The sequence below is a fragment of the Narcine bancroftii genome, chromosome 12, assembly GCF_036971445.1.
Source record: "Narcine bancroftii isolate sNarBan1 chromosome 12, sNarBan1.hap1, whole genome shotgun sequence".
NCBI classification, from domain to species: domain Eukaryota; kingdom Metazoa; phylum Chordata; class Chondrichthyes; order Torpediniformes; family Narcinidae; genus Narcine; species Narcine bancroftii.
In genome coordinates, this window is record NC_091480.1 from 20,907,266 (window position 1) to 20,931,887 (window position 24,622).

A 24,622-nucleotide genomic window follows, 5' to 3' on the forward strand; every position below is an offset into this window, starting at 1 on the left:
GTCCTTATTATTCTCTTTAGTTCATTAAATAATTTTTCTGTTAAGGAAATTGGTAATGATTAAAATAAGTATTGTATCCTTGGGAAGACATTCATTTTCATGCAATTTACCCTCCCTATCAACGTTAGCAGTAATTCTTTCCAATGTTCTAAGTCTTCCTGCACTTTCTTCATTAGAGTCTGATAATTTAATTTGTACAAGTGGCTTAAATTATTATCTAACCTAATACCTTGGTATCAGATTGCTTGTGTTTGCCATTTAAATGGTGATTCTTTTTAAAATTCTGTATAATTTGCATTACTCATTGGCATCACTTCACTTTACTTGCGTTGATCTTGTACCCCGTATTCCTTCAATTTCTTATGTAGTTCTTTTATTGATATTTCTGGTTCTGTTAAGTATATTATGATGTCATCTGCAAATAAACTGATTTTATACTCCTTCTCCTTTATTTATATCCCTTTTATTTTATTTTCTGTTCTTATCAGTTCTGCCAATGGTTCTATTGCTAAAGCGAACAGTGAGGAAGATAATGGACATCCCTGCCTAGTTGACCTACTTAATTTAAATTGGTTCGATACATATCCATTTACTGTTACCTTCGCCAATGGTCCATTATATAATGCTTTAATACATTTAATATATTTTTCTGGTAGATTGAACCTCTGTAATACTTTGAATAAATAATTCCATTCTACCCTGTCAAAGGTTTTTTCTGCGTCTAAAGCAATAGCCACTGTTGGCTTCTTATTTCCTTGAACTGCATGAATTAAATTAATAAATTTACAGACATTATCCGCTGTTCGTCTTTTCTTAATAAATCCAGTTTGATCTCGTTTTACTATTTTTGGTACACAGTCGGCCAATCTGTTTGCTAATAATTTTGCTATTATCTTATAATCTGAATTAAGTAGAGATATTGGACTATATGATGCTGGTGTTAGTGGATCCTTCCCCACCTTTGGTATTACTGTAATTATTGTTGTCTTACATGAATCTGGCAAGTTTTATGTTTCTTCTATCTGGTTCATTACTTCCAGGAGAGGAGGAATTAATAACTCTTTAAATGTTTTATAGAATTCTATTGGAATCCATCCTCTCCAGGTGTTTTAATGTTTGGCAGCTTTTTTAACATATCCTGTACTTCCTCTATTTCAAATGGTTTTATCAGTTTGTTTTGTTCCTCTTCTTGCAATTTCGGCAGTTCAATTTTAGCTAAAAATTCTTCTATTTTATCATCTTTCCCCTCGTTCTCAGCTTGGTATAATTGTTCATAGAATTCCTTAAAGTTCTCATTCATCTCCTTTGGATTATATGTAATTTGTTTGTCTTTTTTCCTTGATGCCAATACCGTTCTTTTAGCTTGTTCTGTTTTAAGTTGCCAGGCTAATATTTTATGTGTTTTTTCTCCGAGTTCATAATACTTTTGCTTTATTTTCATTATGTTCTTCTCCACCTTATACGTTTGTAATGTTTCGTATTTTTTTTTGTCCGCCAATTCTCTTCTTTTTGTTATATCATCCCTTGTTGCTGGTTCTTTTTCTGTACTTACTATCTCCCTTTCCAACTGTTCTATTTCCCGATTGTAGTCCTTTTTTTATCTTAGTTACATAACTTATTATCTGCCCTCTAATGAAGGCTTTCATTGCATCCCATAATATAAATTTCTCTTTCGTACTTATTTCAAAGTAAGTTTTAATTTGACATTCAATAAACTCCCTAAATTCCTGCCTTTTAAGTAGCATGGAGTTTAACCTCCATCTACATGTTCTTGGTGCGATGTCCTCCAGTCCTATTACTAATAACAGCAGTGAATGATCAGATAGTAATCTAGCTTTATATTCAGTTTTCCTAACTTTCCCTTGAATATGGGCCGACAACAAAAACATATCAATCCTTGAGTATGTTTTATGCCTACTCAAATAATATGAATATTCCTTCTCTCTTGGGTGCTGCCTCCTCCATACATCCACGTTTCATTTTCTGCATTGATTTAACCATAAATTTGGCCATTTTATTCTTTTTGTTAGTCTTTTGTCCAGTTTTATCCAAATTAAGGTTAAAATCCCCTCCTATCAATATATTCCCTTGCGTATCTACAATCTTAACAAAAATATCTTGCATAAACTTTTGATCCTCTTCATTAGGTGCATATATATTGAGCAAATTCCGAATATATCTGACACTTTATCATTACATACCTCCCTGCTGGATCTATTGTTTCCTCCTCTATTTTGATTGATACATTTTTATTAATTAATATAGCTACACCTCCAGCTTTTGAATTATATGATGCTGCCGTTACGTGCCCTACCCAGTCTCTCTTTAATTTATTATGTTCCACTTCAGTTAGATGTGTTTCCTGCACAAATGCTATATCTATTTTTTCCTTCTTCAATAAATTTAGTAGCCTTTTCCTTTTAATTTGGTTATGTATTCTGTTAATATTTATAGTCATATAATTCAACATGGCTATCTCATACCCTGTGTACACCTCATTTACGCTTCCTCACCACCACCATCCCCCTTTTATCTCAGTTTTCCCTTTTTAAACTCAATGTATGACAACACATTTAACATAAAATACTTCAACAACTCCCACATACAATATTCTCTTAGCCTCAAATGTTCCCCCCCCCACCCCCCCCTCTGAGTTTCCCCTTATCCCTTGCTGGGCAACCACAACTCCCCTCTCCATTTGGATTGCGAACCCGCTCGCAAGCGTCAACCGATTTTGCAGTAGTAGTTATTCTCTCCCACCCAACCCCACCCCCAGAAAAGACTTTAAAAAAAAACATAACAAAGCTCACTGTTTTTCTTTTTCCACCTTACTTCCTTTCTTCTCTTCTCTTTCCCTTCTTTAGTTCTTACATATACATTGTTTTTACATCTTTATATATATTTTATTGCCATTCTTCATTCTTGTTACATCTCTTCATCTCTCCTTCTGTCCTGCAGGCATTCTGCAAATTCTCGTGCTTCCTCCAGATCTGAGAACAGTCTGTTTTGCTCCCCAGGGATAAATATTTTAAGCACAGCTGGATATCTTAACATAAATTTATAACCTTTTTTTTTCCATAGGATCGATTTTGCTCTATTAAACTCTTTCCTCTTCTTTAAGAGTTCAAAACTTATGTCTGGGTAAAAAAATATTTTTGACCCTTGTATTCCAATGGTTTATTGTCTTCTCTAATTTTATTCCTTACCCGCTCCAGTATATTTTCTCTTGTCGTATATCTCAAAAATTTTACTAAAACGGATCTTGGTTTTTGATGTGTCTATGGTTTCGGAGCTAGTGTTTTGTGTGCCCTTTCTATTTCCATTCCTTCCTGCATTTCTGTAATTCCCAGGACCTTTGGGATCCATTCCTTTATAAATTCCTTCATATCTGTGCCTTCTTCATTTTCCTTTATAATTCCTTTATATCTTCGCCTACTATAATTTTCCAACATATCAATTTTCTGAACTAACAACTCTTGTGCCTAACTTTTTTATCATTTTCTTCCAATTTTCTTCTTAAGTCATTCACTTCCAACTCTACAGCTGTTTCTCGTTCTTCCACATTTTCTGATCTTTTCCCTATTTCTGTCATGACCAGCTCTATTCTACTCACTTTTTCTTCTGTACTTTTCATTTTTCTTTTCATTTCACTAAATTCTAATGTCAACCATTCTTTTAATGCTCTCATTTGTTCTTGAAAAAAATCTTTATCTATATTCTGTCCATCTGTTTTACCTTCTATTTCTCTGTGCAGATCTTGGACTTTTTCTGTGTCTGCACCTGTGTTTATGTCTTCTTCTCTTCCTTGTATCTGTGTCTCTTCTGACTTTCCTGATGAGTTGCTTGTCTCACTTTACTGGGCTTCTTGCTGTTGGTCCTCTTCTTCTGGGTTACTCATCTGTTGGCCCTCCTGCTGCTGCTCTTCTTTCCTTTCACTCCCTTTTCTGTCGCTTTCCTCTTCTTCCAGCTGAGAGCCCTGGTGTCGGGCATGCCTCAGCTGGTGGCGTTGTGTTTGCCCGCTCCTCAGCTGAGCCCCCCCCCTTCCCGTTGGTGTTCTCCTTCTCCTTAGTAAGCGGACTGTGCACTTTTGTTTGGCTGAGAGAGCCATTTTTGCAGTCCAGCGGTCGGGGGGGTCGCGACTCTGCGGGGTCGTCACCAACCTCGGAGAACGGGCTCTCTTCTCCATAACGGCTCCCTGTTTCTTCATGAAGGTAAGGCCTTCTCCTTTCTCTTCCAGCATCGTTTCTTTTTTCCTGTTGTTTTTACTTTTTCCTTCTTCGGTGCCATTTTCTTTTTTTTCTCTACAACTTTATCTTTTATTTATTGTGTTTTGTAGTTCTTGAACTTTGTATTTTCTTCACTTTATTTCTTCTTTTCTGGAGAGGGCTGGTATTCCCCTACCGGCCACTACTCCTTCACGTGACTCCACTTTAGGGACATTTGAACCACATTCCCAACATTGCCAAGCTTTCCTACTGCCAACTTACCAAACAAAATAAAACTCGAGTAATGCCTGGGGTACATTCATGTTCTAACAAGAGAGTTGAAACAGTATTGAGTTATATTCTTTAAGCAAGAAATTAAAAGGATCTGTAAACATGATGTGCACAGCTAATTTATTAGAAATTAATACAGTAAGAAAATGTCTAATCATTAGGTGTCCTCTAAAATATTTTTTACACTGATTATTAATTACATGTAATTAGTTGATAGTATCCTACTAACAGCAATATTCTGTTTGTCTTAGAACATACTTTAATCACTCAATATGCACAAAAAAGAACAGACTTCATTTTTAACAAAACTGTATTTATAATTATGGATATTAAAAGTTATTAGATATTGGAAAGACTGATTTCCAATTGATCACCTTTAATGCCCATATTTAAACACATAATAATGACATTCTTTAAAAAAGTAAAACCCAATTTAGAACTAATTCCCACTGATAAGAAGATGACAAGTTGCAAGCTTGATCTCAGGTGGGTATCAACTGGCCCTGATGAATAAAGGATTATAGATCTGGCACCTGCTAGATACTGAACACTGGTGGATGCCCCTAGGAAAAGGATCAAAGCTGACATTCACTGTGATAGAATAGTGAGCCACAGCTAACTACCAAATGTTTTTACTTGAGCCAAAATGACTGGAGCCTGTTGCTTTCAGTGGAAATGTAGAACAGTGGTTTTCAAACTTTTTCTTTCCACTCTCATTCCACCCTTAAGTTATCCTTATGCCATCGCAGCTCTATGATTAGTAAGGGATTACATTGACCACCGCCAGTGGGCTGATAACGCCTCAAACCGTGCATCTTGGCGCCTCACAGTTTGGCGGGCAGCAACCTCCTTTGAAGAAGACCGCAGAGCCCACCTCACTGACAAAAGGCAAAGGAGGAAAAACCCAACACCCAACCCCAACCAACAAATTTTCCCCTGCAACCGCTGCAATCGTGTCTGCCTGTCCCGCATCGGACTTGTCAGCCACAAACGAGCCTGCAGCTGACGTGGACTTTTTACCTCCTCCATAAATCTTCGTCCGCGAAGCCAAGCCAAAGAAGAAAAGAAGAACTTAAAGTGAGATGTGAGTGGTTATAAAAAAGGTTAAGAATCACTGCTCTAGACCCAATCATTTTGCTTGAGAAAAACTGTCATTGGCCCATTTCCTTATGGACTTAAGAAACTGTGCACATAACAAGTCAATTAGGTCCGATTAAAACAGTGGTTTTCTAACATTTTTCTTTCCACTCACATAACCCCTTAAGCAATCCCTCACTAATCACCTTTGGCATGGGTGTGCGAGTGGAAAGAAAAATGTTCGAAACCACTGATTTAGAGCAACTATCAAATAGGTTGATATTTTTTCTTAATTAACTGAAAATCAAAGGTGAATACGTACCTGTAAAAACTAAGCTGATATCGTGCAGTTCTTCTGATTGAACTTTAAAACTGAAAGTTTCATTATAGAATGGGTCTATGGTGCCCTTCATGCACGATGTCTTCTTTGTTTTTACCAACTTCAGTCCATGCACCAGCTGAACTTTAACAAATGGATCTATCAAAGTTAAAATAGAAAACAAGTTGGAAAGAGTTTGAACCCAAAAGTCTCATAATAATCAGCCCTCGAGCTTAGTTTGCTTTTAACATTGTGACTATGTTTAAAAATTAAAGTTTCACCAGATTATTATAGAACAGTCACTATTCACTTTACCTGATCCTTGGCTCATATCTGTCTGAAGGAGTTGTTTTGCCCTAATGATATCCACATTAAGTCTTCCAGCACTTGGCAAATAATTAAGAGAAATCAATAGTTCCCCTAGTTCAACTTCATTCTAAAAGAGAAAGACACAGAATTAGAGGACTGAAGACTTGTACCAAGGAATTTAATCAATGTACACATATTTAGGGAAAAATGATTATATTGGATGGCCATATTGTAATAGAAAATGGAGCAACCAATTAGTGCATCAAAAACACCCACAAACAACCACATAATAACGAAAGTACGAGCGAAGTCCACTTAAGTACGTATTAGCCAGGCATCATCCTGCTCTGGATCAAAATAAGAGCCACCTGACTCATGGAGCACAGGAAGTCATTTTAACACCACATGCAAAAGATTGTATTGCCACCAGTGCAACATTCCTTCAGTACGTCAACCCACAAAGTCACAGACCACTTGGTTGGAATATTAAATTGTCCAGCTGCTCCTACACTTATTTAAAAAGCAGCGTTCCTGGGTTCGGCCAACCTCCTTCCACTGGTGAGAATTCCTTTTGCTGGAATTTTCATTGTTCTTAAAATATGGATGATGATGGTCTCAAGACTGAACCCATCGTGCATGGTTTCACTGGGAGGCGGTGAGTGTTTCCTCTGAACATTTTTTGCAGAAAATTACATGGATTGCCTTCAACAACAATAACTTGCTTTTTTTAAAATAGCACCTTTTCCCCCCCCCCCCCCCCCAAAGTTTGCTGCACTTACTGCATTTGAAAATACAGTACATTCTGTAACAATTACAGTAGTTTTACAAGTTTAGGTTTCATGTACTTAAATGCAATATTTAAATTTTACCAGCTCTACTTGTGGTACAGTATGTGATTTTTTTTAAACCAAGAGCCCCAACTTCAGGGGGAAATCCTTGACCATGACAGCCTTCAAGGAGGCTCGCAACACCAGCCTCTTAGCACCAAGCCAGGCATTATATGCAAAGTACCCTATTGCATAGCTCCAACCAAAAATAAAATTGAACAGCTCTCCAGACCTTTGAGGTCAAAGTAACTTTCTAACCTTTTACTGAGCTGACAATGGGCAACAGCACTAAATGCCTCAATAGAAAGACCATATTAATTCTAACAAGGGCAACACCAGTGCCCTTAAGGCAGCTTCTCAGGGCACTTCTTTGGCTTGGCTTCGCGGACGAAGATTTATGGAGGGGGTAAAGGGCACTTCAAACAGGTATTAATCCCCGTGGTTTGGAGAGGTTTGCCCAAAGTAGCATTCCAAAGATGTAAGGAAACCAGTCATCTTCAAAATGGAGTTCCAGATGTATATGGTAATTAATAGTAAAGCAGTTAAAATTGGATTGTTCAATAAGTCATACCAGGCATCAAGTACCCACCTATGTTAGTTCCTTTGCCCAGCATTCATCCTGTAGTCTTTCATTAGCATGGTGTTTCATCTAATTCTTAAATCTTGTGAGAGTGTCTGCCTCACAATTTAGCCCTTGCCTTAAGTTTACACCTGCTAGTCATAGGTATCTCTCCTAAGGCGAAAGGTTTCGCATTATTCATCCTGTCTATGCCCTGCATAGTTTTGAATCATTCTCCTTCAGGCTCCTCCACTCCGATGAAAACAAGCCTAACCGCTCCAGTCTTTCCTTGCAGACAAAATATTCTGTTCAGGGCAACATCCTGGTAATCTCCTCTGCAACCTCTCCAGGGTGTCCATGCGCTTCCTATAGTGTGGTGCCAATAACTTCAGAGAACTCCAGCTATGTCGTTATAATTTTTTAAAAAAAAAATTAGACATACAGCACGGTAACAGGCCAATTCGGCCCTACGAGTCCATGTCACCCAATTTACACCCCATTAACCTACACCCTGGTACATTTCTGAAGTGTGGAAGGAAACTGGAGCCCCCAGAGAAAACCCATGCAGACAAGGGCAGAACATACAAACTCCTTACAGCCGGCACAGGTTTCCAACCCAGGTCTGGTCCCGTTCATTGGCCCAATAAAAGACGTTGCGCTAAGCCCTACGCCAATCGTGCCGCCCTTTATTGATATAGTCGTACTAGAATCTTCCTGTTTCTATGTTCCATGCTCAAGTACTGAAGGCAAGATCCAAAATGCCCTATTAATTTTCCTAATACACATCACCTCACAGTTTCCAACACTAAATTTCATCTGCTATTTCCCTGTCCATCGAACCAACTTATCGGTATTGCTCTGAGGTCTACAAGATTATGAGAGGCATAGATAAGGGAGACAGTCAACACATTTATCCCAGGGCAGGAGTAGCAAACATCAGAGGAAAGTTTAAGTTAGACATGAGGGGAAAGTCCTTTTTTTTTGTTTTTACGGATAGTTATGGGTGCCTTGAATGCATTGCTGGGGATGGTGGTGGAGGCTGGAACAATAGGAGGCATTGAAGAGAGACTCTTAAACAGGCATATGGATGGAAGAAAAATAGAAGGTTATGAGGTAGGGAGGGTTAGTAGTTTTGTAGGTATATATGGGTCAGCACAACATGGTGGGCCAAAGGGCCTCTACTGTAATTCTATGTTGTGTTCTATGCTGTGTAGCTCGTTAGCAACCCACCTCATTATCTAGCACACAATGTTATCTGTGACTTATTAATCATACCCAGATTATTAAAGTGTACAATAATCACAAAAACCTGTTTAAAGACTTGGACAAGCAAAGGAACATTGGAGATGAAACAAAAGTTTGCAAAGACAAAGGAATCAGGATAAATTTATTTAGACCATTGGGCCCTGCTAGTCTATGCTGGTGTTCATGCTCCTCAGCCTTCTCCTCTTCATCTAAACCTATTAGTATATCCTATTTATTTCCTCCCATTTAGTTTCACTTTAAATAGATGCACAATGAAATCTCAAGTTTGCAATTAGCAACTTAGTATGGGACAAAAGTAATCAGTCGAATCTCAGGAAGAAATGCTAGTTTCCTGTCTTGGACAGAGATCGCTGCACTTGGTGGACATTTTGTGAGGTAAGCAATGATGCTTTCAATAAACTGTCAGTCCACAAATGATAATATTTACTGAAGCCACTTTCTCATTTTGTTATGCCATGCCTACAGGTGGGACATTTTGGTCAGTGTGGGCAAATTGGCCCTCTTTCCACAATGTATGATTCTATGACTTGAGTTCCTTACATTTGATTTATTTGTTTGGACTTGTGGACACACCTAGGTATGGCTAAGTGGAAGGTACAAAATAATTTCTTAAGTATCATGAATATATTTTTCTGTTCTTAAATGTAATCAAAGATATACTTGCAGACTAATTAAAGAGCTTTGTGAAATATGCAAATATTCTCTAAAGTAACAAATGTAATAAAATGTCTGAGAATTGCTTTTTCACGTTTATCGACTGCAGCCTCAATAAAGGAATTGGCAGAACTGCAGAAGCTATTGGAACAGCAACACTGCCACCAGTCCAGGTCTGCAGAGGGTGGGGAGCAGAGTCACAGCACTCCTGCAGGGTCTAACCACCCAGTTTTACTGCCGTCAGCTCCACACAAGCTTTAAAAGGTAAATGGAGCCAAAGGCGGTTTATTTTTTAACCCTGTGCCTATGATCAGCTGCAGCCACAAGGGGTTACAGACTCTGGGGGGAAGAAGAGGAATGGCACAGGGCACTAGAAAATGGGGAGACTACCCCCTCTCCCCTGTTTGAGAAGGGGATGACCCATGGGATGGTGACTATGGCAGCAGACCAGCGAGGGGTTCAGAGGTTGAAGAAACACACAGGCGGCAGGTTGTTGGTGACTCAAGGTGAGGAACCCATGCAGGCTGTGGGCTGCAGGTGACTACGGTCGAGGGATTCGCACCAGGCTGCGGATTGCTGGAGATTGGCTCAAGATTGGCTGAAGGGGTACCAGGTATGCTAGTGATGCATCTGGGACGACGCGCGAGAGAACGCGCACGCGCGAGTCAGAACAGGAGTGCAAGCAGCGTGGTGGACCACACGCACGCGCAGGAGGAGGAGATTAGGAACATCGCAGTCACCTGGGTGGCAGAGAGCCAACGAAAAAGGGCAGGGAGCTTTGGTGAGGTGTTTTATGGGAAGAAGTGTAGTTGTTCTGGAGAGGAATAAAAAAGACTGATGCCATTTTTGTGCTGAAGAAGAGTGAGTGTGTTCTTTTAATTATGTGTATATCGTTTAACTTGCAGTCACTACAGTTCCAGATCACGTCGGAGGTTCAGATCTGGAGCTCAGGTTGATGATCGTTTAGACTGGACTAAGTGTGGTTGTGGAGGAAAATCCACAGACACTCGGCGACTCTGAGAGGATTCTGTTTTGCTTCTCATTCTCTGACTGATTCGCCAATGGCGAATTTGTCTGCCTTACAGTGGACGAAAACAAATTCTGTGTAATATTGCACTGTTTTTACAACATGACAATAAATTGAATCTTGAATCCTGAGTTAACGAATTATTTACTTCTCAGTGGACATTCTATGCTAAATAACCACGTTAACACAACTTGTCTGTTCAATTACTATTCAATGTGATGGGTCTTCCAACATTGCAAAGATCTTAGTCTTACCAACACATGCTCATTTAAAAATTCCTGATGAAGACACTTAAAAAAATGTTTTTTAACCTGAAATGTTAACTTAGTTTTTGTTTCTGTTTGAATTGATATGGTACGTATTTCTGGTATTTTCTGCATTTATTTCATATTTCAAACATCCGCAATTTAAAAAAAAATAATTCATCAAAAGTATAGAAATATTTCCGATGCACAATGGCATCAATGCAAATCGAAGGCATAGAAACTAATTCAGATGTTACCTGAGAGCTTGGAATTAGTGCTTTCCACCAATGTCCACCCTTCACAAGATCTACTTCATTCAAGGGCATTGTAACTTTTCCAATAACGCAATGGCGTGAAAACTTATCAAAGTCCACCACTGTTAAAAGGAGAGTCCTCCTCTGAGCTTCTAAGAATGGGATTTCAAATGTATATCGCTCCTCGAAAACTGGTTTCTGTGTTTTGCGTTTAACACCCGTTTGCCTCGAGTTCTTCTGATCTGGTAAGAGGCACATCTTAACATATGGATTTGAATGAGCCATATCTTGTCTTGAGCCATCATATGAGATTGGAGGAGGGAGATCTCTGGCTTCAATCACTCGGACTATCAAGTGGTTATGTAGAAGATCGTACTGGGTGCTGAAATGAAGCATGCCTAGCTGATATTTGGTCAGAATTTCTTCATCAGTCAAAGAGTCCACATCATCACTGCTTGAGTCAACAGAGTAAAGCCTAGGTTCGAATTTTTGGAAATAGTCCTCAGACACGGGCTTTCGGAATACCTTTGGTTGCACTATTTCCTTCTTGGATCCTATCGCCCAAAACTCAATGGGCTTGATATCAACCAGAGGGGAGCTGGGTCGTCTGATGGATTCGAAATCTGCAAAATTGGAAACCCAAACGAGAAAAACAAGCAGTGTGAAAGAGAAGCAGACTATTAGAATTGAGAGAACATTCAAATACCTCGGATTTACATCCTGCCGGAATTGGCTGAACGTGTTACCATTGTAATGAATCACCTGCGATGGACATCATTAGTCTGGCACAGAGGGTTCCAAAAAAATCATGGATTGTGTATGGCATTTCCAACACACCATAAATTCTTGAGATTTCCTTCTTGGGTCCTATTTCCTAGAATACAGCAGATTTGATCATGACTGGCAGAGAAACTTCCATGCCTCTCAATTGTTATCCTTCACTGAATTCACCTAAAAGGTCATTATGTTAACTCTCTTCTATTAAAATCAGCAATAATCAATGATTATTGATGCTGCTCTTGGACAGAAAGCTAACTATTTTGGAGGCAAATCAGCAATGTGTTATAAAGTATGTTTTAGAGAGCATACAAAAATATCACCAATGTTTAGAAGTATAAAAGACCCATCAATGAATGAGACTGTGTCAGAAATTAGGGCACACAAAACTGAAAGTTGCATTAGCAAGGTAGGATTAGAGGAAAGAAAGGCATACAGGAGCCCAAAATTAGCTGTTGAAGATTACAAAATCAAGTTGGGTGCAAAATTGTTGTGCAATTTTTAGATGGGGGAAAGAATCCAGGGTGGGGAGGGAAGAAGGTGAGAGGCAGGGTGTAGAAGTGGTGGTTGAAGGTACTTCATATAGTTTAGTGAATGTAGGTTATGAGACACGTCAGCAGGTAGCATTAACAAAGGAATGCAATACAGGTACTCCTCAACTTGCATCCTTGTTCCTTTCTGACCTATCGTATCTCGAAATGGACACATGTCGGAAATGCACTGTATCCCTGTTATCTTTTGTCAAATACAATTTGGCTGCCACCAAGGCTAACTCTTGCGAGAGGTTGGCCACCCCTGCTATAGGCGTTAATTGTCATAGATAGGCCCCTACCATGACTCTCTGGCATCTACCCTCTAGCCACTGTTGAACCCATCTGACTATCTCAACATTAATACCCAACACCTGAACCTTCCTTGTCAACCTTCCATGTCAACCTTCCATGTGGAACCTTATCAAAGACCTTACTGAAATCCATACAGACTACATCTACTGCTCTACCCTCATCAACATTTCTCACCACCTCCTCAAAAAATTCAACCAGATTTGTCAAACATGACCTTCCCCACACAAACCTATGTTGGGTGTCCCTAATCAGTCCCTGCCTCTCCAGATACTTATACATATTATCTCTAGGAATACTCTCCATTAGTTTACCGACCACCAATGTCAAACTTACCAGCCTATAATTACCAGCCCTTTTTAAACAGAGGAACTACGTTTGCAATACGTCAGTCCTGTGGCACCATGCCCCCTTCTAGTGACTTTTGAAAAATCACCGTCAGAGTAGGTACTATTTCCTTCCAACTTCCCTCAAGGTCCTGGGGAATATCCTGTTGGGACCTGAAGATTTATTCTCCTTTATATGCCTCAAAAGTTCTAACACCCCCTCTTTCATAATCCCTATATTTTCCATAATAACCCCTTTTGCTTCTAATATCCTATGCGATTCCATATCCTGAATACTGAAGAGAAGAATGGATGGATGCAAGTCATATAGGTGGTAAGTCAGGGAACTCAGCAGGTCACTTAGTATCTACAGGAAGCAAAGGAATATAACATTGTGAGCCTGAGCACTTAGTCAAAGTATAGGCAAAAAGCCAGCAGATGTCTGAATTAAAAGATGAGGGTAAGAGAGAAGGGAAGAAGGGGCAGGGGGAGTAACGCAGGCTAACTGGCAAGAGATCATGGACGGATATGGGTGGGATGGCAGAAGAGAAAAGCTGAGAAGTGATGGGGAGGGGGTAGCTCTGAATGGAAAGGGAAGGGGGTTGGTGGGGGGCTGCAGGAAAGAAGATGGAGGGACAGGGAGGGGCCTAATGGAAACTTAATGTTAATGCTGCCTAGATGGAGGGTACTCAGTTGGAATATAAGGTGTTATCCCTCCAAATTGCAGGTGGATTTGGTTTGGCAGTGCATGAGGCTATGGACAGACATGTTGGTGTAGGACTGGGATGTGGAATTAAAATGGCTGGCCACTGCAAGGTCCCCGTTATTGCAGCGGAGAAAGTGAAGGTGTTCAACGAAATGATCTCACTGCCTGCTTCCCATCTTTCTGATGTCGAGGATTAACGCTATTAATATTGGAACATTGTTTCATGAAGAGTTTTGAATACTTTGGTGGTCATAAGGTGGGCAAAGAAAACTACGGGGGAATTGAGACCAGGTGCTGTTGACAAGAAAATACAAACATGGAGTGAGCAACGTTACAGAAGTTACTGCTGTTGAGTAATAAGGTTTGGGATTTGGAACTCAGCTCTGAAGTAAACCGAATGCAACGTATGCATGTGTCCTGGTTCAGTGAGAATTAGAGAGGAAGGCTTGGAAGTCCAATAAGAATGTATAGAACCTTGCCTTGTTCCAAAGGCAACTTTCTTCAGTATTCCCAACTTTCAGGTGTTAGAAAGTCTAATACATCCGATAAAAATGTTTGAGAAGTAATTTCACAATTTCTATTAGAAATTAGAAATTTAGAATTTCTAATTAGAAATTCAAGAGAACCTGATGTGATGACATAGATCTGTTTGAAATGCATTTTATGAATAAAAGAATAGATCTATATCGATTTTCTCAAAGTTTGGCAAAGTGAAGAAAAAAGGTGATATTGAATACTCAACCCTCGATCTTGTAGAATTGTCAACATCAGGGCTGCACTGCATAGCGAACCAGGTGCTCGTCAAATATTATGTGACATTTGCTCCCCTTCATTCAAATGGGTTCCTAAATACAAGGTTATTAAGGCAGTGACCAGTTTTTGTGATAATAAAATAAATGTTTTGTTGCTGAAATGTCGACCAATAGTCCAATTCAATGTCTCCACAAGATTCTCTGTAAGAAACAATAGGTACCTTCCTGTAGCGATCAGATCAGATGCTATTTATTGTCATGTAATAAAACGTAATCTTGCACAAAAATATCCCTTTGGCCTCCCATAGGGCAGACAAAGATTCGCTATTAGCATTGTGTAGCGCTATCAGTTAGACCTGACAGACCAAAAGTCGAGATTAATAGGCTTTAATTGCTATAAACTCACAGGGATATTTTGTATGCTGTTCCAAGGTAGGGAGGGGATTGGGTTGTACCATCTTTATTAGGGATCCTGAGGGGGAGGAGTTACAACATCAGGGGCAAGCCAATCAATATGATGCATGAATTACAGTGTTCCATCACACATTGCGCAGCGCCCTTTACTCCCTCCACCTCATCAATGTAATCTACTGGGACCATAGTCTGAAGAGGGCACAAAAAAAAATCACTGAGGACCCCCTTCTACCCTACACACAGCATCTTTCAGCTGCTCTCTTCAGGGAAAAGACGCAGGTGAATCAGAGCCGGCACCGCCAGACTGAGGAATAGGTTCTTCCCATGCAGTGGCCAAACAATTTTTGCTCTGCAGAAACGGGAATCTGAAGAAGTATCGACTTAAGTCCACCTATTATTTATGTAGGCTTTGTCTCTACTTTGGAATGAGTATCCAAATGTAAATAGTTTCCTCTTTGACCCATTCAGTGGGGTTCTGAAAGAGGGACAAATATAAACTTTACACAGGAGAGCAGCCATATTTGCATTGATCATGGTAAATTACACCATTTAAACTTTATTTTCTATAAACCAATGACCACAGACACATAATTCTTTGATTTGCAGTGCAGTGGCTACAGAAGAAAGATGGCATTAAGTAAATGCATATTGCATGACAATTCTCTGCCCTTACCTCTCTGTAAAACATTGTCCTGAGTTGCACTAGAAACCATCATCCTTTTTTTCTTCCTTGGATCTTCCAAAATGCAACAAGGCCAACTGGTAAAATTTAGCCTGACATACGGCTAAACTTACTCCACCTGCTTCCAAAGTTATTGAATACCTTAATGTTTGAAGAATTTACTGTACAAGGTTGATAAAGATGCATTGGAGGAGTCACATCTCACATCTGGAATTAGCATGAAATGGTAGCAAATGGGAATGAGAAAATATGACCACTTTGCAAAACAATGAATGTCAATTTTATGGACAGGGGAAGGGAAGGCACGGCTACAGCTAGGAATTGATAAAGGAGCGATCAAGCATTTGGTGTATCCCTTCCAGAAACTGTTGAGGCATTGCCTTGCAAGGTGTCGGTCACCTTGTGCAATAGCTAGCACAATATACGCCACTGTACTTCCAACATCTCATCTTTATTTCAGGCTTTAAATGCTCACTGCAAACCATACAAGGTTATCTGCACTTCCTACTGATTTTAATCAGACTCCAAACTGCTCATCTTGTTAAACCTATATTATTTAACATCTTTTACAAATATTCTCATTAATTTTATCTTCCACCTGGTTACTCGACATCTGTTTCTCGATCATTGGATACTATTACTCGATGTTTACTGAAACGGTTTTCTTGTCGTGAAATTTATTAATCATAAGGGATTCATAAAAAGTAAAAAAAGAAACAAAATGCTGCGATCCTTACAAATTGCAATTAAAATATAAAAATAAGAACATTTTTTTACACAATAGTTTCATCATTCGGAGGCATTTTACTTTTTCTTCACATCAAGTGTATATTTTGTTTATTGGGATAATGTAGCAAATATTAATCCTTCACAACATCCAAAATGTTCGACACGAACAGAATTAACTCTGATTACAGGTCAGTAGGCTGGGCTAGCATTGAACGAGCGAGATTAAAATAATAATCTAATTCAGAGCTTTAAGATGATTAACAGTTTCATTAATATAGATATACAGAGACTATTTCTCCTCATTGGGGTGTGGTTGAGGGGAGGGGTTCAGCACAGAAGAGGCAAAAATTTAAAGATTGTGTTTGAGACATGCTGTCAGGCACTTTTTTAACCAAAAAAAGCTTGAATTATTTTCCACATAGTTGAACCAAGGTCAACTGAAAACTTAATAATTAACATGGATAGGCTTTGCCAAAAAAAATATATTAAAAATCGTAGAAGTGAACAGAGTAAAAATGTTTTTGGGCAAGTTAAAGATGCTGATTGATTTCCTCCTGCTCCTCTACTGAATAAAGTATGTAAACTGTAATATTCCTCATTCTTACTTGAAATCCGTCTCGTGAGGCTGTATGTAGATCGAGAGGTGCCTGAAGAGCTCTTTCTGTCAGGTGAGATGCCTTGGGGAGTTGGTGGCGGATCACTGTTAGTGTTCTCGACATCTGTTTCTCGATCATTGCTGCGATGGCTTATTCTGTTGCAGTAAACAAAAAAGGCACATTTTTATGTTCCTGAAGAACATTTGTGGTACTTGGAATAATATTTTAAATAAAAACCTCTCTCAACATTCTCTGTAAAATTTATTTTGTCAGTAAAATATTCTTCGTCTCTTAAACCCATTCTGATTTAATGCAACAATCTACATTGGCAGCAAATGATTCAAACAGATGTTGAAACATAACTTTACAATGTAGCCTTCATCTTACTTTCCTGAAATATTTCTATTTCTCTTGGAAGTGCATAATTGTGGCCCAATTCATGCAATATACAGTAATACCTGATCATCTCGATTCCTTAGTACTTCGGTAAGGCTCGACTAGCTGATTTTCTGAATTATTGAATGTTACTTAATACCCAAATTTCACTTTATTTATATTTGTATATATTAAAAGAGTGATTTAATTCATTTTCCAGTTTCTTTTCAGGTACTCCCCATTTAAAATCCATCCTCAATAAACTCTCTCCTACCCATTTCACTGCAAACTAGTATCTGTCTCCATCTTTCCTCTCTAAATAAGTTGTTTTCCCTGATGTATACCTGTCTTTTGCACAAATTCTCCAGTTTCCCATATCTGACAAAACTGGGGACACACTCTAATCAGGTTCACAAATGTGTAAAGATTTCCCTCATTTGAAGAGCTGCCATGGTCTTTTTGAATAATAGAGGTTGAAAGGACCAAATGACTTAATCCTACTCCTCATGCCCACAAGCTGTCACTGTCCCCCTCAAAGGTATTCAGCTGTCTAAGTTGGGTTCCACCCTTGTGGACAGATTCATGGGCACTGCATCTCCTCTAATGTCTTTTTTCATCCCACCCTGCCCTGTCACCTTTCTTTTTACATATGACAACCAAAACCTTGGCAAATTTCTATAGATGCGTGGTGGAAAGTGTGCTGACCAGCTGCATCATGGTCTGGTCTGGGGGCACCGAGCCCTGCAAAAGGTAGTGGGCAGAGCCCAGGACATCACAGGCAAAACCCTCCCCTCCATCGAGAACATCGACAGGGATCGCTGCCGTCAGAGAGCAGCAGCAATCACCAAGGATCCGCACCACCCAGCCCACGCTCTGTTCTCGCTGCTATCATTAGGAAAGAGGTCTAGGTTCCGCAAGACTCTCACCACCAGGTTCAGGAATAGCTGCTCCCCCTCCACCATCAGACAAAAACAAACTCAATCAGGGACTTATTTTGCGCTTCATTGATTGTTTCCCTCTCTCTGTATTGCACAGTTTGCAATATTTATTTATTTGTTATTTGTTTACATGTGTACAGTTTTTTTTAAGGATGACCAATAAGTGGTAAATTCTGCCTCGCCTACAGGAGGAAGGAATCTCAGTGATGTCATGCATGTACTCTGACAATAAATCTGATCTAATTTATAAAGCCCCACCTCTTCTTATCTGTGTGATAGTACAGATCTATCACCAATGTATATAGTGTATATAGTTACAGTATCTCGACTGTGCTTTCAGCGATTGGCTGAGAGCTTAGCCACGCCTACTGTCTGGGCCTTAAAGGGTTGTGTCCCTAGCCAGGTCAGATCATTCCGGACTGGTCGGCCACCTGTGAAGAGCTCCTGTCTTTTGCTAATAAAAGCCTTGGTTTGGATCAACAAGTCTTTGATTCTTTTGACGAGCTCTACAATCTGATACTATGTTTGTGAGACATTCATATTTACAAAAGGCTATACAATTCCTTTAAAAACAAAATTTTAAATTTTCTATGAGGCATCAGTAATCCCCAGTGAAAGAAACTGAAGATAACATTAAGCCCAAACTAATTTCTACCTCGTTATATATATATAAAACTCTTGCACAGTGTCACAAAGCTACACCTGCAACCAAGCACATAGCTCTTCTCAATAACATTAATTGATAATGTTGATCGTAGAAAATGCCATTCAATTTTGCTCTTTCTAAACAAAATCTTTAGTAACTAGGTTATTGTTTGAAAAAAAAATTAATTTGAAAGAGATTGATTTTACTTTAATTTGGAAGAGATTGTGGAAGTTAGCCAAAGAATTCTCTACTCTGAGGTAGTGTGGCATATATATTTTACATTAAATGATAATACCAGAGTCACACCATCAATCAGGAACAACATCCCACTGTACTTGACACTTACACCACATGGGGAATATAATGCATCAAATAGAATGATTCAGTTCATGTCATGTGACTCAGTCATTTTGTGCACTTTACGCTCACTGAATTAATTCAATATGCCACTGACAATTTAAAAAATGATAACATTTTGGAAAAATAAGAGTTTCCTCCTCGATTCCTTAGGATGCTAAAATCTGTCCAGTCTTAAATATGTATGTTTACTGAGGTCGCCTTTCATGGGCAGAGAATTCCATAGATTCACACTTTCTAGGGAAAGCACTTCCTCCTCATCTCCACTCTAAATCTATTGCCTTGAATCTTGAGACTATGCTCCTTGGTTCTCATCTCACATCAGTGGAAAAAATGTTCCTACCTCTGACTTATTTATTCCTTTCTGTGGTGCGCTGCAGTGTGAAGAAACAAACACAAACAACAAAATGCTGTACTGCAGGCGTTAATTAGCTTAAAAATTGCACACCAGGTCCTGAATCCTTTCGAACTCCATGTGCTCTGTTGCTGCCCAGGGCTTGGCATGAGCCTTTACGTGGGGCCAGTGATTGGCAGGGACTAGGTGGAGCCAGTCTCCCAGATTACCTCCCAGCAGGTTCAATCGATCATCCCCTGTAGTAGCCATTGCAGGAGTGAGGACAGGCGCAGGCGGGCACCAACACTCCAGTGGTTGTATCACCACACTTTCATAATTTTATGAGATCCCCTCTCATTCTTCTGAATTCCAGCAAGTTCAGTCCCAGACAATTCAATCTCTCCTCATCAGCTAACTCCCTCATCTCTGGAATCAATCGGGTGAACATCCTCTGCACTGCTTCCAAGGCCAGTACGTCCCTCCTCAAGTAAGGAGACCAGAACTGCACACAGTACTCCAAATGTAGCCTCACAGTTTTCAGGATTACCTCCTTGTTCCTAAACTCAATCCCTCAAGCAACGAAGGCCAACATTCCATTTGCCTTCCTAATTTCCTGCTGCTCCCTGCAAACTAACCTTTTGTAATTCATGCACCACCAGCGTTCCCAAATCCTTCTGTAGCACAGCATGCTGCAATCACTTGCCATTTAATAATCAGATCTTCCATTTATTCCATCCAAATTGAACATTACATTTACCAACATTGCAGCCCATTTTACAGACCCTTGCTACATCCTTAACCTTTCTAGATCTCTCTTCAGATCCTGCAAATCTAGCTTTTCCACTCAATTCAGTCTCATCAGCAAACTTAGATACACTACACTCTGTCCCCTCTTCCAGATCATTAATGTAGATTGTGAACAGTTTAATAATCTGAGCAAGAAATAATAAACTCGTTACAGTCACCCTGCAGCCCAACTTCATTGCCTTGTGTTTGATATCTGCAACATCTACTTTGGCCAGATGAGGAGAGCCGAATGAAATTGGAGAAGCAGATTGTTCACACAGAGGGTAAATTGCATGGAATGAGCTGCCAGAGGAAGTGTTAAAAGCAGACATAATTACAGCATTTGAAAGGCATCTTGACAACTACCTGGATAGGAAAGGGATAGAGGGATATGGGTTCCAATAGGAGCAAATAGGATTGGCATAGATAGACAACCTGGAGGAATTGGGCCAAAGTACATGTATTGAACCTACAAGCTCTGCACTTACATGCAGTGAAGGGACATAGAACAACAAGTTAACCACCAGCCTGTAATTTCCAGGCTCATCTCTACTGCTTTTTTGTGGATAAAAGGACAGCTATAGCTATCCTGGCATTCCACCCAAGGCTATCAAAGTTGCACTAATCTCTGTCAGAGCCCTGCCCTGCATTCTCCTCCGATGCTTCCTTCGGCATCCTTCCCAGATATTCAGAGACATTTGAAGTTGCTTGAAATAATTGATAATGCCAAAATTATTAACACATTTCAACAATTAAAGAAAACGAGGCAAAATATAAGAAATCATTTAAATATTAAAACAAAATAATTACAAAATAGATATTACCTTTTCTTGCTTATTCCACAAAGCCAGGGAATTTACATTCCAGTGACGGGAATCCTAACCTTGTGTATGGGAGAGGTAGATTCCCCCGCCTAATGCCAGGGAATCCCATCACCAGTGGAGCTCAGCTGTCAGACGTCATGTGGAGATCAAATTATAGATCAGACTGAAGAGAGAGGCCTTTCATCTCTGCGAGTGGCTGAACACTTCTGAATGGCTGGTCACATCAGTCCATCACACACCACACCAGGGAGGACTCTCCTGTTCGTTAAAGCAGCGCCACGGTCTCTCATGCCCATACGAGGAATGAGATGGGATCTTGGTGCAAGATTTCTGACAGGACTACGCTGAGCTTTCCGGGCTTCCAACATCCTGGCTCAATCCAAGCACAGCAGCAACCAATTCAGCAGAGATGGGTGTGATTCGTTTTCAATTATATATATAATTGTGTGTGTGTGAATATTAAACCATCAGCTTTCACAACACATTTTTACTTCAACCTGGATCTCATAACTGGATGTGGTGGATTTTAAAATCTGGTTCCTCATTCTCCACTGAACTACAACTACCCGAGTTCTGCTCAGTGCAACCCGGCAGTGCTCGTTTCATTGATCTGCAACAACCCTGTCTCTGCTCGTTTCAATTGTACGGTAGACTTGGCTCCCTTAAATTTGCAGCTCCTTGCCATCAAATCTCGGCCATGTGAGAGTACCGTTGTGCCCTTGGCATATGCATACACACACACACACACACACACACACACAAGTGAGGAACCTGCCCATGCCATGTTATTGTTGCACCCTGCGGCCACGCTGAAAGAAGGCATTTGCTCCCTGCCGGCCAAGCACGTTCCTCTGGGTCCGTTTCGGAGGGGCTCCCACGACACAGGCGTGCGCTCGAAACGCCATGACAGGAATGGAGCAACACCCTGAAATTCAACAGCTCCTAAAGTTGCCGCTCCCGAGCACTTGTGGCACAAGTCGGCGCTCCACTTCCAACAAAGCATCAAACTTACAGCCACGGCGGGGTCTGTGCTGGAAACGGCCCGAGTATTTCCACTTCATCCTCGCTGGACTGACAGCAGCTGCAGTCATAGCATTTTTGACAGCACCTTCTACAAGTCCATCTGCACAGAAGAAAATCTGATATTCTGGACAGAAACCCCTGTTTGATGTAGAACACAAACTGGGATTAGTGCGTGCCATCAACCTCCCCCCCCCCCCCCCAATCTCTGCTGCCCCTGGGCTTTCCAGACACAGATTAGTGCGTGCCAGTGCACCCAAACACCCCCCCCCCCCTCAAAATCTCTACTGCTCCTGGGCTTTCCGGATACAGATTAGTGCGTGCCAGTGCACCCTAACCTGACCCACCCCCCCCCCCCCCCCCAATCTCTGCCCCTGGGCTTTCCAGACACAGATGTGGCCTTGGGCTTGGACGGTTTCCCTTCCCTTGCTGAATTTTGATCCTCCTTTCCCATCTCACTCACACAGATAACCCCGACAAAAGGGAGGCAAAGGGGTCTCCCGGTTCGTTTATGCGAACCGACCATTTTCGGATTTCAGGAAGGGATGCGTTGGAAACGAATCGGAAAGGAAATGCTCACCTGGTTTATTGGTTCCAACTGCCCTTTTAGAGATGCGTTTCAAGAGGTGGGGGGGGGGGAGGAAACAAACCAAAAAAATCAATCAGTTTAGCCTTTTAAAAATCAAACGGGGTTCGAAGTTATCTCGCCAGAGGCATTGGAAATGTTGCAAAACATGTCGTTTTGAGAGGGAATTGGCCCAGATCGGCGGGGAGCCCCCGGGGAGGGCATTGCCCATTCGTGGAGTTGGTGCTGTGGAGGGTCAATGACCACGGAGGCAGCCGTGGGCTCTCGGACCGAAATCTTTCCTTCCCGATCACCATGGAGACTGCGGCCAGCACCTCTGACGCATCGCCCATCAGTTGCACCGTTTGGAATGGAGAGAGAGGGAGACTGAAGGGTGCAGCTGTGACATTTTTCAAAGCACTTGGGCGCGGGCACCAACAGTTGCTTTCGCGGAAAGATATTCCCCCCCCCCCAAAAAAAAGTCGAGCAAAATGCATTGAAATAACCAGGAGGTCAGAGTGAATGGTGCAGAAGCTGTCAGTTTGCAATAAAACTCTTGGGAGAAGTCAAAGGCGATAATAATTAGCTGCCAATCATGGGAATTCGTCTCCCAAGCAGATTGGTTCTGAGCGCTCGCAGGTGGCTTCGATAATTCAGCGTTGAAGGCAAAGCCTTTTAAGGTTCAAGACGAATTTACCTTTAAATGTCTCAAACCTACCTGTATATACGCCATCTTCGCTCAGTCTCTCACTACTTCATACCTCGTCCTGCGCATGGCGTCTCCCCTCTCCACAAGACGTGACTTGTATGAGTGATAGTACTGGCCATTCTCACTCCACTTGGAGCTTCTCCAGTCGCCGTCGCCTCCCCCCTACTTTCCTCGTTCGACCACTGTCTGCCTGCGCAGTCACCCCCCCCCCCCCCACAACCCACGATCGCCGCTCCTCCTCCTGTTTAGCCGGGGCAATGTGAAGTGGGAATCGGAGACCTGTCCCCGTTCAGTGGGACCCAGAACGACGGGGAACCCCGAGGAGTCTCCCCCCCGCGGACGCGTCCGCCACCGAGAGCTGGTCCCAGCCGTGCGGCTGCATCCTCTGCTCTCCAGCTCCAGCCGGCCTTCAGAGGCTGCCCCAAGCCCTTGTAATGGGGGGGGGGGGGGCACAACGTCAAGGGTATCCGATGCAGAGCTGCAGAGAGTGTTGTCCAGTCCGTCTCCTTTCGACCCCAGATGGACAGGGAGTCGGGCAGATAGTGGTCTCGGTTTCCAAATGTTCAGTAGGTCGAAGCCTTTCGTCCATTTCTCACCTCCCACCCCCCCCCCCCCCACCCCCAATTCTATATTCCCGACCAAATACCGGCCCCAGAGTCGTGTCTGCAAGAGCAGGCGAAAGGTTAAAAAAAAATCACAGCCGATAGCATTCGTTGGCCGGGCTGAAGGGGACCTCGCCAAGAACCAGCTCTCGACACACAGGGCAAAAACTTCGATGCGCAGGGAAGCAGGAGATAAAGTTCAGGACATTCAACAGGGGAAAAAACGCACTGAAATCACATTCGATCTGAGCGGGGCGCAATGAAATGTCTGGAAGGGTGGTCGTTCTTTTAGGATTACAGCTGCTGGCCCATAGTTTTTATTTTTAATAAATTGATTTGCTAAACTATGAAATAATGTAAAAGGTTCGGTCTGGAGAGAGTCGCTTGGGTGGGGGTTTTAACCCCCCCCCCCCACCCCCCCCCCTCCTGGACTTGCTAATATTTCTTGGAAGGAAGGTGGAGTTCGAGCAGGGTTTTGCTGCCCGGGTGATTCCCTGGACCCGCTGCAGCCCATGGTTCGCGGTCTCAACACGGACAGTCCAAGCCCACACGAAGACAGTCCTGAATTGAACACTCCGTTTTGACCCAATCGACCTGTTGCGAGCTCCC

At 41.4% G+C, this 24,622-nt stretch overlaps 1 protein-coding gene across 5 annotated transcripts in view; it reads right to left on the minus strand.

Moving 5' to 3' along the window:
* syt17 (synaptotagmin XVII) overlaps window positions 1-24,622 on the minus strand; it is a 77,071-nt gene that overhangs the window by 12,653 nt on the left and 39,796 nt on the right. Inside the window, exons 1-7 of one of the 5 annotated variants that reach the window (XM_069905711.1) lie at window positions 23,421-23,577; window positions 22,718-22,735; window positions 22,130-22,278; window positions 16,867-17,012; window positions 11,037-11,656; window positions 6,208-6,328; window positions 5,896-6,051 (exon numbers count right to left, since the gene is read on the minus strand). In XM_069905711.1, the coding sequence (XP_069761812.1) occupies window positions 5,896-6,051; window positions 6,208-6,328; window positions 11,037-11,656; window positions 16,867-17,012; window positions 22,130-22,278; window positions 22,718-22,735; window positions 23,421-23,435 (1,225 nt within the window). In that variant the 5' untranslated portion in view covers window positions 23,436-23,577. Of the gene's footprint in view, window positions 1-5,895; window positions 6,052-6,207; window positions 6,329-11,036; window positions 11,657-11,795; window positions 11,908-14,426; window positions 14,530-16,866; window positions 17,013-22,129; window positions 22,279-22,717; window positions 22,736-23,420; window positions 23,578-24,622 lie in introns of those variants that run through there. The other 4 variants (XM_069905710.1, XM_069905712.1, XM_069905714.1 and 1 more) reach the window with 4 other exon arrangements.